The sequence below is a fragment of the Mustela nivalis genome (genome assembly GCF_964662115.1).
Source record: "Mustela nivalis genome assembly, contig: HAP1_SCAFFOLD_632, whole genome shotgun sequence".
NCBI lineage: Eukaryota > Metazoa > Chordata > Mammalia > Carnivora > Mustelidae > Mustela > Mustela nivalis.
Genome location: NW_028136030.1, coordinates 315590 through 329090, shown reverse-complemented (window position 1 = coordinate 329090; position 13501 = coordinate 315590). Strand labels below are relative to the sequence as shown.

Sequence of the window (13501 nt, the reverse complement as noted above, 5' to 3'; positions counted from 1 at the left end):
TGCATGCTGACACCAGGAGGGGCACTTCCTTGGAGTCCAGGCAGAATCTGAACTGTGGAAGCTCAAGAGAAGAGAAGAGAAAGAGGAATGTATCAACTTGTCAAATCCTTCCTCTTCCCATAAATGCAATCAGTTCTTGCATAGCAAAAATCTCATTTCCCAGAGGGGCTGATGCCCATTTCTTTGCTTCTCCTCACCTCTGAGTCCTAGCTCCAGGCAGGTGCTGGCTAGTAGGGTGTTCGCAGTAGAGGCTGGGGAGTGCTCCGCTCCTAGGGCTTTCAAATGTGTGTACATAAAGGTGGAAAATCAACATGGGCCAGATAATGACACGGAGTCTCAACCTTGACAATGAGATGGATCTTCAATGCTAGAGTTGTAACTGGCTTTATTTTTATAAAAATATTTAATAGGGTGTAACCACTTTTTCAAAAATATAAATAAAAGTTGCAATTTCATTTAAGTAATTTTGACTTACACTTTTGATATTCATGAATTATAACCTGCCTGCTTTTAAAATTCCTAGATGACTTTGTAAACTTCAGACTTTAAAGAATGAATGTTTTGAAAACACAAACTAATTTTAATTTACATTTTTTATGAGCTAACATTCAGATTCTTTATACTTAAAATACAATTCTTTATATTTTAAAATCTTTGGGGTGAATCATTGAGTATGAGTATAATCGAGATTGTGATGGGTATAGAAAGACAAAAATAGAGCTTAAAAAAGAAAAAGAAGATGAAAAGATAGAAAATCTTCAATCTGTTTAAATTTTTTAGAACTGGAACCAGTGAAATTTAGCAGACCTCTGGTGAACCTACCTCACAATAAATTTCTTTATTTAATGACGCTTTAATTATTAATCAAAACAATGGAAATGAAAATGAGAAAACTATTTGGATTAAATTGATAACTTGAAGAGGTCAAGTAAGATCTCTAAAACATACTCTCTACTCTCTGAAGATTTAATTATCAATCAAAACGATGAGGTTATAAGAGGGCTGTCGTTTCTACTCTTGTTAGGGTTTGATCCATGTTCAGGGTGATCCCGGCTGCTCAGATTCTTGTCAGCCAGCGTGGTCCTGCAGGGGTGTGGGGAGGTCCATGGGCATAGCTCCCCATGTTCTGAACCTGCGCTTTGCCACCGAGCCACCACCCATTGGATCAAATCCTCACTAGGACAGTTTCCATTCAAGGTTACAGAGACACCGTTAACCAATAGCACATCCCGTTAAGAATCAGGAGTGAGGTACAATCTCAAAGTTTCTAGCACAGTGGCTTGCAAGAAACAGACCTCAATAATGTTTTCTAAATTTACTTGGAAATCACCAACAAGCATGCCCTTCCGTGGACGGGAGAGAAGCTGCTCATTCTTTAAATAAGTGTATGTTGAGCATCATTGTGGCAGGGACTGGAGGTGAAGACAAGGACCGGGGCTTCATGAAATCTGGTTGGTGGAGAAGACAGATGTGATTCAAAGAATTAGGAAGCTGACAGAGGACGAGGATGAGAAAACATGACTTCTCATCACAGACACTCACAGCCAGAGCCGCCTGGAGGAAAGAGCAGATGGTGACGACATCCTCCCCTCCCCCACCCCAGGAACCTGACCTTCTTCATGCTCCTTTCCCCATTTCTGATTCTCCCTCCCTCCGCAAGCCGCCCTGTGGGGTTATCTGCAAGAAACATGACATCCTTACTAGGAAGTGCCAGTATTCAAATAAATGGAAATTCAGAGCAGGGAGAATGCATCACAGGGGCTTATATTAAAAATAATAATGATGATCGTGATGAATGCTTTTGTCCTTGGAGAAACAGGTTTGTGTCTCCATGTATGAGAAATGGCTGCCTGTAGCATCAGGGCTGTAAACGTGCTTTCCTGAGATTCTAGTGGGTGCTGTAAAAAAAAAAAAAATAAAGAAAAAAAAGAAAAAAAAAGAAAGAAAGAAACAAGGCTGTGGGAAGACTGAGAAAAAAAAAATAAGGGGCTGGAGCCGCAGATGGGTGGAAATCTCACTGATTCCTATAGAAATAGAGCATTTAAAATTAGCTTAGTATAAAAATAATCAGGGATGTGGGGTTGATTTTACTATCTATATTCCCCACTGCTTGATTCAGTTTCTGTTTTGAGAAATCTATCACGTATCCAGTTTCCTCCAAAGACTCAGTCCCTGCTCTGGGCCCCCAGAACAGCAGCCACTGCAGCTTCTTGAGGGTCTGTGGAGCTCCAGCCTGGGCCGTCAACCTGGTCCCTCACAGCCTGGGCTCTTGGCCTCTGAGTCTCCTGTTGCCTGTGCCTGGCTGAATTCTTAGTTTCCTCTTTCACGGCATCTTGTTATATCCCCAAGTCCAGAAATCCTTGTGCCTTTTTATTTCATTGTATTTTATTTATCTTCCCCCTCCCCAAGACTAACGCCTAGAGCCACACAAGGGAGCCCAGGCCCAGGCCCCAATCATTAAGAACCAGGTAGGTAAATCTTTTAATAAAGTTGAAAGCACAGGGCAAGGGCTCAAGCCAGAAGGCTAAGGGCCTTCTGGTCATTGTGATACCTTGTGTGTTTATAAAGGAGTAGCATGGGTATAAATTTGTTCCAAGAAGTATGAACTGCAAGAAATGTATTCCTTCATTCTCCTCAGTCGTTCTATGCTGGTCCAGCCTCCCACCACTGCAACAGTGGCAGAGAAGACCTCTGCCACTTTGAGGGTGACCCATCACTAGGGAAACAGGAGACGCTGCTGTCCTTTGGAGAAGTCCCTGCCCTTCTTCTGTGCCTCTTGCCCATGAACCTGGGTACCTGCCAGGAAGGAAGTCTTGTTCAGGATCCGTGCTGAGGCTCTGGTCTCCCCACAGGCCAACAACCACTGCTGTTAGGGGCTCATCACCTCCACAGCCCCCCTGCAAGTGGGTTGGGACCCCACTTCAGCCTCCCTGGCGTGGAAAATTCCACTGTCCTGTCACAGGGCTCCTGCCCCTCATGACCTTCAGAGGCTACTCCTCTGTGTTTATTAACCCAAACTTTAAAAAAAAGGGGGGGGGTGCGTAATGCCCACATGCAAAATGAAGTTGGGACAAAGGAGGAAGGAGAGTGACTGTTTAATGAGCACAGGGTTTCCCTCTTGGGGCACTGCCAAGTGCAAGGGGTCAGGGTAGTCTCAGCTCTGAACCTTGTTGAACCCTCCATGACAGCTTCAATGAAACTCCACCATTTCCTGAGCTCAACAGGGTCCTGACCACGCATCCCGTTCCTGCCCCTTGGCCCAACCATAGGCTCAGCTCCTTCCACAGGGGCTCCTCCAAGTCCCAAGCCAGGTCTCATGGTGGGGAGCGAACAGAAGCTCCAGGCGGCGTCCACGGCATCCTCCATTTCTTGTCCCCTGTTTCCTGTTTCCCTGGAGCTGGACTGAGTGCCTTCCACAGAGTGGGGGTGTCCTCAGACTTTCAGGACCACTCAGGGCCATGGCGAGGAGGGAATGTCTCCAGGGAAACCACACTAGGGCCACCTGGGCCCAGCCTCGGCTCAGGTTTCCAGGGAAGGCGTCTGTGCCATGTGGTCATCCCAGCAGGCTGCTGGCAGGTCACGCCAGCCTCCGTGAGACGTGGAAATGGGGTGGGAGATGGGGCCCAGCTGTGGAGTCACACGCAAGCCCAGCCTCAAGGAGCGCAGAGCACCAGGCACTTAAGAAGAGTTGGCTGATGGTGAACAAATAATAAGGCTTGCAGCTGAGGGGAGGCTGGCCGGGCCAGGCAGTCTTTCCAAGCCCGAGGGCGTAGGTCCCATCATCCGCTTCTACCGACAATTCATTCCTGGGCCCAGGAGCCCCTGTCGGGGGCTCAGACTGCCCACAAACAATGGTAAGGGAAGGCAATCCTTTTCTTCCATCTTTCATTCGATCTTACTTCCTCCTATGTTTATTACAGCGATGGAATTCCTGCAGAAAGTCCTGAAGATACGGAAGAGCAAGAGTTAGAGGTTTAAAGCCAAAGCTCGTCTAGTGACTCATTCGGTGGCTCATTCTGTTAAGCCCCAGACTCTCGATTCTGGCTCGGGTGACGATCTCCGGATGCTGAGACTGAGGCCCACGTGGGCTCCGCATGCAGCGGGAGATCTGCTTGGGTTCCCTTCCCTTTGCCCTTCCCGCCTGTTCACACTGTCTCTCTCTCTCTCAATAAATAAATAAATCTTTAAAAAAAAATTAAAAACCCAACAACAACAAAGCTTTGTAGGTAAGAAACAGGGTGGCAAAGACAAAAGGCCAGCAGCAGGATACAGAACTTGGCCTTGGCCTGTAGCCTGGGAAATGAGCAAGGCTGTCATTAACCTAAGTCGTGGTAGTGTGGTAGTTGGGCCAATACCAATATTATGACCATTGCTAATCAGAAGATGCTACTATGGCAGGGCTGGAGGGCCTCTCGGGGTCTGGGACTGCCTCGTAGGTACGTGAAACCTGGACGTCCAGCAGGACAACAGGGTTCTTGAGAGACAGAGCAGAGCCACCGCAGGAGAACTTCCAGGCCTTGGAAGAAAGATGTATAATAAAAACCAGGAAGCACTCCACCAACAGCACTGCCCCCCACGGCAGCTGGTGGCCCAGGCTGTTGGTCTCCACAGCTGAGTCAGAGCTTGGGTTAGAGGACAGGAGCCTTTCCAGGTCCTTGCTTTATACCTGAAGGTCTCTCACAGCTAGAACGCTCCAGCCTGACTGTGTCCTGGGGAATGTGGGCAGAAGAAGGCGGGCACCCCCAGCCTGGGCAGTGGTGATGTCACTTCCATCCCTCTACAGGCACCCTGATTTGCCCCCAGGGAACCCTCAGGCACGTTTGGAGGGTTTTCAGACTTCAGTAAAGATCAACAAATGCTTTATTGATACGGGGTTGGCACATCACCTCAGTATCCCTCTCACAGGAGGACATAGAGCAAATCTGCCATTACCGTGGGTGATGACAGAGACCAGTGTCGCTGGGCCCGTGTGGGACCTCTGTTTCCTCATGACTCCATGGGCCATGGACTAGTGAGGCCAAGGATACACACGCCAGGCCTGAGCTCAAATTCAAGTTTGATTTAGATCTGTAAAATGTTGGGGAAAGTCTTTAATCTCCCCAAGCCTCAGCGGACCCACAGAATAAGGTAGAGAACATCATAGTCACCAGAATTTCTGTTGGCAGAGAATACGTGGAATTTGTGTGTGAGAGGCGCTTTGTGGTCAGGTGTGAACCCTCAAAAAAAAAAAAAATCTGTCCAGGGAAACTGCCTTCTGAAGAGGAGGGGTCTGGTTAAGGGGAAGCCGAGTTGTCTGTCAAGCCAGCAGAACAACCGGGCATGTCAGTACATAAGACACATTTGAGGGCAGGGGAAAATCTGCTGGGAGAGAACCCAAGGCCTCCCCGGTCCCCCCCACCACCGCCACTTGCCCTGGCTGGCCAGAAAGGCCTCCAGGGGCTAGACAAGCCTTTGCGGGAGTTTCATGAGGTTGTTCAAGGGTATGTGAGATAAAGACCTCCCTATTCAGTCTTCCCTCAGGAGCCCACAAACTTCCCCTATGACTCCCCAAGGCCCTCCCCGGAGCCAGCCCCCTGTTCTGCTGCAAGGAGGGGCTTGCGGTATGGAGTAAGCAGGAACACGGATAGCCCCCAGACAGTTAGGGGCCCTGGTCTAGATCCCTGCAGGGAGCCAGCGCTGCCCTCTGCAGGCAGTGTAAGTCCGGACCACACAAGGGGGGTGCTGCTTGCAGGGCCGCCGCCTCCCTGCAGTCTACCCAGAGCTCCTAGACACCTGTACCTATTTTCTGACTTCACCACTCCTGGATGAGAACTAGCTTGTCTGCTACACCTCCCGCGGGGCACTTTTTTATTGGATTTTGGGTTACGTTCATGCTGTTGAAATTGTTACTTCACCGTGTGCGGCTTGAGCTCCTTGAGGGGCGGGGCTCCCCATTCACCCCTGCACCCCTCACAGGCCTAGATGTGCGCTTCCGCCCAGGCACCCTTCATGAACACACGCGTAACCCCCCCCCCCCAGAGATTCTGACGCGGGTGTTAGAAGCTCCGGTGCCCCGCCCACAAAGATACTCTGCGACCTGGAGTTGCTCAGACCTCTTTGAGCACAGATGGGCATGGAGGGCTGACTGGCCATGTCCCATCCTTGTGGTTAGAGCCACGTATAGCTTAGTGCCCACGCCGGGGCACACTGAGTGTGAGATGGGGGTACTCTTCATAGCTGGCCAGGACAGCAGACACAGGATGGGGTCTTCCCCGGTGCTGGGGGTGCGTGGGCACCTGTTCCTGCCACACGTCCAGCCTCGGGTCTCCCAGCACATGCCATCAAGCAGGATTCTCATTGCAGCCCAGCCTCTCAGAATTGTTCCAGAATTACATGGGGAAGGGGATGAGTGCTAGTAGCCAGGAATTTTAGAAATCAGGGATGATTATTCCAATTTAAAAAAAAAAAAAACGGAAAGAACATGTTTCAAAACTAGGCAGCAATTAGACTAATGCTGATCTTTATTTAAAAACCTAGAAAAATGTGGGGGCACCTGGGTGGCTCAGTTGGTTGAGTGTCGGACTCTTGGTTTCCGCTCAGGTCACGATCTCAGGGAGATGAGACCAAGTCCTGCTTGGGGCTCCCCGCTCAGTGGGGAATATGCTTGAAATTCTCTCTCTCCCTCTCTCCTCCCTGCTTGCACACACTCTCTCTGTCTCTCTCTGAAACAAATAAATAAATTGTTGGGAGAAAAAAAATACCTAGAAAAATTTTAAAGAGCTGATCGATATTGAATATGGGCTTGAAAAGTCAGATGGACCCACGTGCTTATAAATCATTTGGTTCTATATCCACGAGCAACTTCTTGAAGCTACATTTTATCATTTGCAGGCCAGAGGTAAAAGTATTTATCCCGAAGAGGTCATTGTGAGAATTAAGTGAATATGCGAAAAGTCTTTTGCATAGTGTCCAGCATAGGGTAAATATTTGATATAATGTACTATAATATAATTGAGAATATAGCATCTATTATATACAGTACATATAATTCATAAAGCAGTATGATGCATAAGTAGGAAAAAACTTTGGTTCACTTAGAATGTTATACTAATTTAATTAAAATTTTTTGGATGCTATTATAAGTCTAGCCATAGTACATCAGGATTTTAGCAGAGATTTTGACAAAAATCCTTAGTAACATCATTACGCTGTGACAGGAATTCTGTTAGTGATTTCCTCTGGGGAGGGAGGTAGAGAACAGTTGGGATGAATGCGTTGGGAACTTTGTCTCTACCTGCAGTGTTTTATTTTTATTTTATTTTACTTTTTGAGAGAGAGCAAGAGAGAGAGAGAGCATGCGAGTGGTGGCAGGGGAGAGGGGCAGAGGGAGAGGGAGAAAGAATCCTAAGCAGAATCCCTTCTGAGTGCAGAGCCGGGCCGATCACCACGACCCTGAGACCATGACCCCAGCCAAAATCAATACTCGGGCATTTAACTAACTGAACTACCCAAACACCCCCAGCAGTGTTTCATTAATTAAATAATTCTAAGGAAATATGTTTGAGTGGGTGGGAAATGCTCACTTCGGACCAAGAGCACATTTTTCTTTCAACCATGACTTCTCCCTTAGAAACTATTGAACAGCCTGGATCCTGACTAAACCACCTGTCTTAGTCTGTTCTGGTTGCTATAACAAAACACTATCGACTGGGTGGCTTATAAACCACAGAAATTTATTTCTCACAGTACTAGAGGCTGGGAGGTCCATGACCAAGGCGCCCGCATGGTCGTGTTCTGATGAGAACCCTCTTCCTGGCTTATAGCTGGCATCTTCCTGCTCTTACAGTAGAAGGAGCAAGAGATCTCTCTGGAGCCTCTTTTATACTATTGTTTTTAACAGATTCATTTATTTATTTTAGAGAGAGACAGAGCCTGCAAATGAGCATGAGGGGGAGGGGAGGGGGACGAGCAGAGGCAGAGAAAGAGAAGGAATCTCAATCAGACTCTTCACAGAGCACGGAGCCAGATCGATCCCAGGATCCTGAGATCATGACCTGGGCAGAAATCAAGAGTCAGACACTCAGCCAACAGAGCCACGCAGGTGCTCCTCTGGAACCTTTTTTATTAGGGCATGAATCACGTTCATGAGGACCCCAGCTTCATGATATAATTAACTCTCAAATGCCCCATCTCCAAATACCATCCCATTGGGTATTAGCGTTTCAACATAGGAATTTGCTGGAGGAGGGGGTTGGGGGTGGGGGCAGGTCTTGCAGGGGCGGGACACAAATATTCAAACCTTGGAACCGCTGATTGAAGCTGCTCCTTAAACAAGCCTGCATATTTCGTTAAAAAAAAGAAAATCCTTTTTTTTTTTTAAAGATGATTACATTTTGACCAATGCAGTTCAGCCCATAACATCATAGAGCCATCAGAAGAACTGCGGTTGATAGCTAAAATCAGGAACAAAAACATTACATTTTTACAGCCCAATCTGTGTGGTTCCTCATGGGAGAATGACATTTTCAAGACTCAGAGCTCCGGAGCCCCGACTTGCCAAAGTCAGCCGAGATGCGGAACGTTGCCTTCTCCAAATCACTGCAGGCGAAGTCTTTCCTAGACAGCAACTGAAACATTAAAAGAAAAAAAATCACTTTTTAAAATTTGGCCCTGACATTTTAAAATATTCCCGTGACAGTGAAATCAATCGTTATGGAGCATTTGTACTGCCAGCCAGCCACATTAGATTGATTCCTTATTTTAGTCTCTTATTTTTAATAAGTAAAATGCAGGTTAAATAGATGTGAACTATATGAAATACAACCGTTATCACAAAATCTAAGCAATACACGGTGACAAGAGAAGTTACAAGTCCAGTTTATGCCTGATCTGATTTATGCGACTGAGATAATACTTTTTTTTTTTTTTTTTTAGTAGGGCTGGTAGTAGAGGAAACAAGCATTGTACAGTGTCTGAGGGGTAAGGTATACTTGCTGTGTTTTTAGCTGTCCCAGTTAGCTACTGCTGCCTAACATATCACCCCAAATGTGGTGGCTTAAAAAAAATAGAAATATTTATTATTATCCACCATTTGCAAGTCAGCTACAACATTGTGTTCATCTGGGCTGAGCTTTTCCAAGGGCCGGAGGATCTTCTTCTTCAGGTAGCTGGGGGTCCTATGGGGCAGGCAGATGAGTTAACCTAAGATGACTTTATTCATGCAACTCTTAGGCAGCTGGCTGTTTAGTTTAGTTGGGCATTGAGATAAATGAGGGTGTGTGCATGTGTACACGTGTGTGTTGAAGGGAATGAAGAATAGGGATCTCTACTGGGGGGAGAAAGGATGTTACATATAAGAGGACTGTGGGGGTGTCTACCGAGGACAACTGTGACATGCTTTGCATTTCTGTCCATAACCTTGGCCTTTGTTAAGGTTAAGAGAACAGACTTTGAAGTTAGAAAGCCTAGATTTGTGGCAAGGTCCTAAACTTACCGCATCTTAGTTTTCTCATCTCTGGATTTCTCAATCGGGATAGTGTTACCCACCTCTCGGGGGCAGGAGTGAGGGAGATAATGTACACAAATCACTTAGCGTGGTACTGGGCACATAGTAGATGCTCAACAATTGGATTAAAAAAAAAAAGGGTCAGATCTTGACCTTCCAGGCATTTATTTGCTTCCGTGATTCTAGACATCCCCAGCTTCTTCCTCTTCTTTTGCATATAGATATAAATAGCTTGGTGTGATCCTGGTGCAATGGGCCATGCATTCTATTTATACTCTCATCAGCAAAAGGCAAGGGGAAAGGTTCTAGCTTAAATCTGGATTGGAAAGACACTGGTCCTACGATTAGCCCTTAGACTGGCCCCTCAGAAAGAAATAGAAGGGAAGTATTAGCTGTCCCTGCTTGGTGAGATTCCAGCCCTAATTCCCTGGTGTCTTTCAGGAAACTGTCAGGAATTAGGGATCCCATTTGTCCCTCCTGTTGTCCAGCAGCTCTGCCTAGAAGAGCAGTGAAGTGTTGCACAGGGTGCGTTTTGGCCACAAGCGTGTGAGGCATCTGTCTGAAGTGATGCTCCCAGAGTGCCGGATCCTGAGGCCCTCAGAAATCCAGCCCCCCTTGCCTGTTGGCTCACAGAAAGCCCACATCTGACTTCTATTCCTCTCCTTAAGAATGTACTCTCTGGTTAAATGCAACAATCCTTGGGAAAGGTCATATTTGAAGTGGCAGACACAATCCATTAGCGTAAATGAAGGACAAAAACTCTGCCCTAGAACCTCCAGCTGTGAGCACAGCTGAAGATTATCGGAAAAATCCATCTGAGAATCAGTTGCAAAATCTAGGTTCGCCTCTATCAGCCTTGCTGAAGGAGACCCCAGAAGTCATAGCCCCCGTGCTCACAGAAGAATCTACCCAGTGTCTACCCACTACTCGAGGTCACATCTTGACATCATACCTATATTGGCCAAAACTCAGCCCCTTAGAGCTCTCCTTCTTACAGAGCACTCCCAAGTGGGCCTGAAGCTATCTCCCTATAGCTAGAAACAGATGCTAGAACCAGTATATTAGAGGGTCATCAATTTGCCCTCCAGCAGAGATCAACAAGGTGGGACCATAAGCCTTCTTGTTGAGAATAGTGTCCCTTAACTTTTCAGTCACACACACACACACACACACACACACAGCCTGGAAACTTCCACACTGCCATCCTGGCTGGCACTAGGCCTGCCATTGAGCTGGCGCAATGAGAGTTGGGAGCACATGGCAGATTGGGGGTTATTTTTAAACACCCTTGCTGGGAGGCAGCAGTGACCTTAAAGTAGGTTGTCTCTCTTTTTCTGGCATTTCAGTTTTATTGTAAAAGCATTTATTTGTAGAAATAGAGAATGTTTAGCTGCAAAAGCACACGTTACTCAAATGGCAGATGTTGGCTGTTTCCCATGCTGGCAAAGGGAAATGGGGTGGGGCCAGCAGGGGCACACTCTTGAGGTGAAGGGGAGCAACTGGCCGCCCGATATTGGGTCTTCTTCAAACCCAGGGAACATGGGGGTCCCAGGGTCTTCCTCAACAGAGAAGGGATTACTCCCAGGAACCTCCAGGAAGACAAAGCACGTTTTGTTAGTGGGATGGTACCATGAACCCTCCCCCAAAGTCCCTTTGTTGGCGATGATTGCCTTAGAAAACCAGTGGCATTTCTTGCCATCCCCCTGGCTGAATCTAGGCCATCAAAAGAAAGGAAATAAAAGGGAATCAGCTTCAACTGAGAGAGCCAAGAAACATGGTGAATACCTGAAGATTTGTAAGTATTCTGAGAAGTTGAATCTTTAAATAATAATAGTCATAATAGCAGTGTATGAATATATTATACTAATATATTATTACTACATTAATTAAATAATATATGACATATATAAATAGGCTAGTATAGTACTTTAATAATAATAGGTTAGCATAGCATTTCATACTATTATTCATATGCTATTATCATTTCAATGAGTAGCTCTGCAAAAATTTATTAGATGTTTTATGTATGTTAACACAATACCAGACATTGGGGGTCCAAAACACTCAGGGGTTACAGTGTAGTGTAGGGGGAAAGATAGATGCATAAATGGATAATTTCAGTAAGTTAGAACACCGTAGAATGGAATGGAAATGAGTAGGACAGAGGAGGGCACAGGCCCAGCGAGGGGTGAGGTGACAGAGACATGGGGTAGAATTCACAAAGGAGCTTCCTATCACCATTGCTTGTTGGAGGTGTCAGGCTAGTGAGAGGATTAGAGACCACATCCACAAAGGCCTAATACATGGAGAGTCTTCTAAAACAGCAACAACTGTTGATGTCCTGTTCTATGCCTGGAACCTTCTTGCTCAAGGCCCTGCTTGAAGACCTGCTCAACTCTCCTGGGAGATGAGCGGCCCCTTGGCCTTGTGCCCCCAGCACCTTCCACTCCCTTCTCCTAGAGCTTGGTGCATTGCAGCTTCATGATCTCATTTGACCCTTTCTCTCCCACTGGACCTTGGGCCCAACACAGAATGCTGTCACCTCTGTGTTCCCAGAGCTGGGCAGAGCGCCTGTCACACAGCCAGTCATCAATAAAGGTTTCTGGCATGAATGAGCAAATGACTACCTGAGAAACATTACAGAAAGTTAGGCTGCTCTTCAACCCCGTTTACTAAGGAACCTTGAGTTATTTTTGATTGAATAGAGCAAACACCCAGATCACTGCTCCCCTGGGTTTTAGATCAAATGCTAGGCTAGAATTTTATGCTTTCAGGGGCAAAATAAAGAGCAAAGGGAGTTAAGTGATTTGTTAAGATGATGGTTACAGCTCTCCTCTGAAGTGGAAAATCCATGAATCAGAAAAGCTCACTGGTCTCCTTCCATAATAGGAAGTGTTCAGCCAGAGACCAAAGGAAAGGTTCACTTCAAGGCAGACTTAAACCCAGAGCATCCGGCCATCAGCCCTGAGCCTCCTACAAGCATTTGTGCAGCTCGAGTCCCCTGATCCCCAGTTGCACCGAGAACGGAGTGACTATATCCAGGGGATATTTGAACATTTATGAAACCAGAGCCGTGTCCCAGTTCTTCAGCATCTGGTTTGGAATAAAAATCCACACAGAAGACTCACCACCGAAAAGCAAAGCTGTTGCACTTGGATGGGGCAAGCCCTGGGAGCGCCACAGGAGTTTGCCAGATCACAGGGGGACAAACAAGAGAGAGGCAAACCAAGAGACACACTCTTAACCATAGAGAACAAATTGATGCTTCCCAGAGGGCAGGTGGGGGAGGGACGGAGAAAACAGGTGATGAGGATGAAGGAGGCACTTGCCATCATGAGCACTGGGGGATGCATGGAAGGGCTGAATCACTGTATTGTCCACATTGTATGTTAACTCACTAGAATTTAAATAAAAACTTTACAAGAGCAGTTTGCAAAATCCTTTTGCTTCTCACTGCTGTTCTCTTCTCAGCAAGAATCGCTCCTCCCTCTTTCCTATTATCAGATATTCTTCCAGCCCAGATGTCCTGGGCTTGCTTTCTGGAGCCCAGACATAAGGAGGTAATAAAAACCAAAATGAAAACACAACACTTACCAATAAAAAGAAGCATTGCCCCCCTTTTATTCTGCTAGAATCATCATGAGCCAAGACACAGGCTGCCAGTTTCCAAAACATGAACTCAAGCGTCCTAGGAATGCTCCTTTTCTTCCCTTACAGAAATTTGTTAAATTCAACATCATCCGAGCAATTTATTGAATCTTCTCAACTCTTATGGTTTCACGACTCCCTGAGCATTATACCGGGAACAACAAAGCCAGACCCTGAGTGTCGATATCAGGGATGAACTGTTCTGTTCTCCCTTCACCGTAAAGAAAGGGAGAGTAAATTAACATATTTAATTGTGCATATCTCTACATGTGACTGCATGCATCTCTTAAAGACATGGGATTTGAATGATTCTCTGAGGCTATAAACTTGTAAGGATTGAAATGACGTTGTTTTTACTCCTACGAGGAC

General features: G+C 46.4%; 2 protein-coding genes and 1 long non-coding RNA gene across 4 annotated transcripts in view; 1 reads left to right on the top strand and 2 right to left on the bottom strand.

The window, feature by feature from the left end:
- The window catches only part of LOC309857342 (uncharacterized protein), a 49829-nt gene extending 45627 nt beyond the window's left edge, over window positions 1–4202 (top strand). Inside the window, exons 5-6 of one of the 2 annotated variants that reach the window (XM_082750060.1) lie at window positions 2410–2468; window positions 3921–4202. In XM_082750060.1, coding sequence (XP_082606186.1) covers window positions 2410–2461 — 52 coding nt within the window. In that variant the 3' untranslated portion in view covers window positions 2462–2468; window positions 3921–4202. The remainder of the gene's footprint in view (window positions 1–2409; window positions 2469–3920) is intronic. The other variant, XM_082750059.1, reaches the window with a different exon arrangement.
- Window positions 1–13501, bottom strand: part of LOC309857350 (ligand of Numb protein X 2-like) — a gene marked incomplete at its 5' end in the record, with an annotated part of 436750 nt that overhangs the window by 117053 nt on the left and 306196 nt on the right. The window lies entirely within an intron of this gene.
- The window catches only part of LOC309857346, a 325444-nt gene that overhangs the window by 55107 nt on the left and 256836 nt on the right, over window positions 1–13501 (bottom strand). The window lies entirely within an intron of this gene.